General features: G+C 42.7%; 1 protein-coding gene across 1 annotated transcript in view; it reads right to left on the bottom strand.

Moving 5' to 3' along the window:
* Positions 1-379: 379 nt before the first annotated feature.
* STMND1 (stathmin domain containing 1) overlaps positions 380-2951 on the bottom strand; it is a gene marked incomplete at its 5' end in the record, with an annotated part of 4879 nt that continues 2307 nt past the window's right edge. Inside the window, 4 exon segments of the mRNA XM_009706626.1 lie at positions 380-416; positions 418-520; positions 523-637; positions 1065-1190. Coding sequence (XP_009704928.1) covers positions 380-416; positions 418-520; positions 523-637; positions 1065-1190 — 381 coding nt within the window.

The following is a 2951-nucleotide window of genomic DNA, read 5'->3' as shown; positions in this document are numbered from 1 at the left end:
CGCAGCTTTTTCCCTGCTTTTGTGTCTTCCCGCGTGCATACAATGCCTTTCCAACCTCCTGCTCCCTAGGGAAAGGGAATGTCTTTGTGGAACCATCCAAGAAGGGAGCTAAATTTAGTAATATGATAAAAAAGGTAAATTGATAGAATCATGATAACATGTGTGTGTGCTTGAACATAATGACTGGCTGGTTACTCATTTGGCTCTTCTCATGTGTTTTGTGGCTTTCAGTTAGTGTGTCACAATTAAGATCAGATAGCATTTCCCCAGGTGGGACAGATAGCGAGACTCAGCTGTGCCTCATGATAAATCATTTACTTATGCCCCCAAAAAAGACAGCTCTAGGGAGCAGAGGAGTTCTTCATTTTTGCAAGACAGCTCACATCCAGATTGTTTCATCGATGGAGATGTAAGTTATCAGACTCAATGGCGGAGTCCTCAGTATAATTGTTTGTGGCTTCTACTGCAGTTATTTCCTTCAGCAGTACCCCTGGCTCACCGCCTAAAGGTGAGGGCTGGCTGTACCTCCTTGACTTTTGAAACTTGGGCAGTCCTTTTCAGTTTCTATAGTGTGGTGGGCAGTTGCTGGAAAAAATGTGATGTCTTGTGGCATCTTGTTCAGTTCCTCTTCCCTAGCCTAGAACAAGGCAACAAAGCCAGGAATGCTTTGTAACGAGGGATGGAAGCAGATCCGTGTCAAACATGTGCTGCAGTTCTTTCTACCCAAATGTGATCAGACTGTTACTATGGCTAGCACTGAATTTAGTCAATTTATTCTGGTGTCCATGGAAGATGCATCTTTTGCTATAGGGGGGAAAAAAAGACCGCTCCGGAAGTTTCCTCTCTCATGTATATTTTTAGAGTAATCTTGTGGGCTTTTGGCAAAAATAAACCTGGACTTCCAACATCTATGAGATGAATATAGGACCCGCTGTACTGCCATTAATCAGGTTTTGGTAGTAGGTTGTACATAAACTGGCTGCATTAGCTTGATTTATAAAAAGTAGAGGGGTTTAGGTGAACCTAAGCAAACACTGGAAAAATACACAGCAGAGTTAGATGACCTGGTTTTTTGCTTCAGCAGAAGTCTTCATGTCCTTCATTGTAAAATCACACACTTCCTTGTTTCCAAACTGAATTTTTTCCAGCCTAGCTGGTGGCTTCTTCAGTGTCTTTTCCAGGGCGCCTCTCTGTAGAGACATTAAAAGCTTTCAGCAGAGTATATTTTGATTTTGGGGTGACACTTGCCTTCGCTGCTTGCTTTCGGCTTTTTTTTTTAATGCATGGAGGTGAGGGGACTCTGATGCCAATGAAAGCCTAGAAATACTGAAGTGCTAAGAACCTCAGTGCTCATTCATGAGTGAGTGTTGTCTGCAGGGAGAATTCCCCTTTTCTGCTGAGTGATGTGTCTGTGAAGCTCGCAATATTGCTGTACACCCAGTTGATGTGGGGATTTGGTAACGAGGCCCTAAGCGTTTAGGGAAGCTACTTTATTACTGCTGAAGAGACTTAAGAATGGTTTTGTTAGAGCTTTGTGATCATGATACCGCTGGCCTCTGCTGCATACAAATGAGCAGCCCAATCCTAGAGCGCTTCTGCTGAGGGTGGCGTTTATTCCTGGAAAGATGCAGTGATTATATGATCAGCCAGGAGGCTGAATTCTACCATTTTCTATACGATAAGCAATTTTAGCAGTGTTAAACCCACACCAAGGACCTCGGGTTGAAATAGTCACTATCCTGTTACAAGTTTCCGGAGTTATCTGCTCCCCAGGCTCTTATTGCCATAAATAACTCTAGAAGTCAGGCCTCACTGCCAGAAGTGTTAAGTGCTGCAAATAGTATAGAAGATGACTCATTTTGTGAGATGAAGATGGAGCATGAATCAGTAGAAATAAAACCGATATACAAAGGAGACGTTTTGAATGTGGATGACACAAAATCTGAACAAAGCAATCTTCAATCATTACAAAAATGAAACAAAAGACTTTTTCAAAAGAAAAAAAGAAAGAAACTCTTCTATCTAATGAAAAAAGGCCGTTCTAGTGAAAGCCCAACGTGGGAAGGTATTGCATACTGAGCGTGTCATTCCTTACCCAAGATAAACTGTGGACTGCATAGGAAGAGATGAATGGAAAATTCTTCCCAATATGTCCAAACTACACAGAGTGTTCAGCAAGCAGGTTGCTTTCCAGATTGTTCTGTGTCTATATAAGCTGAGAAAAGAACTTATCTTTGAGTAAACAGTTTTGGGAGATCAAGAGTCCTCATAGCTTCAACAAACCCACACTGAAAGCTAACAGCAATGGAAATGTGAAAATAATAAACCTATGCACATCCCTTGTAAATGATAACTTGTGATAAGGGGGTAAAATTCCCATAGACTGTTCCATTTGAAACTGCAGCTTTTGGTCCTTTTGCTTACCCTCTAGCTCACGCACACAGGAGTGCCTTTAAAGGCAGACTTGGAAAAAAGGTAGCCGATAAGACGGTATCCTACAGCGGCTGGTGCACTGAGGAACTAAAGGGCCCAGTGCTGCCTATAATTCAACTCCTGCCACTTCTTGGGAGTAGGAGTATTTATTAAGAGCTTAATGTAACTCTTCAGGGGCGAGGATTAAACATTTTTAAGTTTGACATCAGCTTTGATTCTTTGGACATTAGGAAGAAGTTCTTCACTGAGAGGGCGCTCGGTGCCTGGAACAGGCTCCCCAGGGCAGTGGTCATGGCACCAAGCCTGTCGAAGTTCAAGGAGCATCCGAACGATGCTCTTAGTCATAGGGTTTAGCTTTAGGTAGTCCTGCGAGAAGCAGGGAGTTGGAGTTGATGATCCTTATGGGCCCCTTTCAACTTGAGATAGTGTGTGATTGTATACAATCTTTCTGAAGCACTGGAGTTTGGTGTTTTTGTTTTTTTTGTGTTTGTTTTTTTTTGCCCCCTCACCACACCGCC

The sequence above is a fragment of the Cariama cristata genome, unplaced genomic scaffold (assembly GCF_000690535.1).
Source record: "Cariama cristata isolate BGI_N322 unplaced genomic scaffold, ASM69053v1 scaffold18648, whole genome shotgun sequence".
NCBI classification, from domain to species: Eukaryota; Metazoa; Chordata; class Aves; order Cariamiformes; family Cariamidae; genus Cariama; species Cariama cristata.
This window is presented reverse-complemented; position numbering and strand designations above follow the sequence as displayed.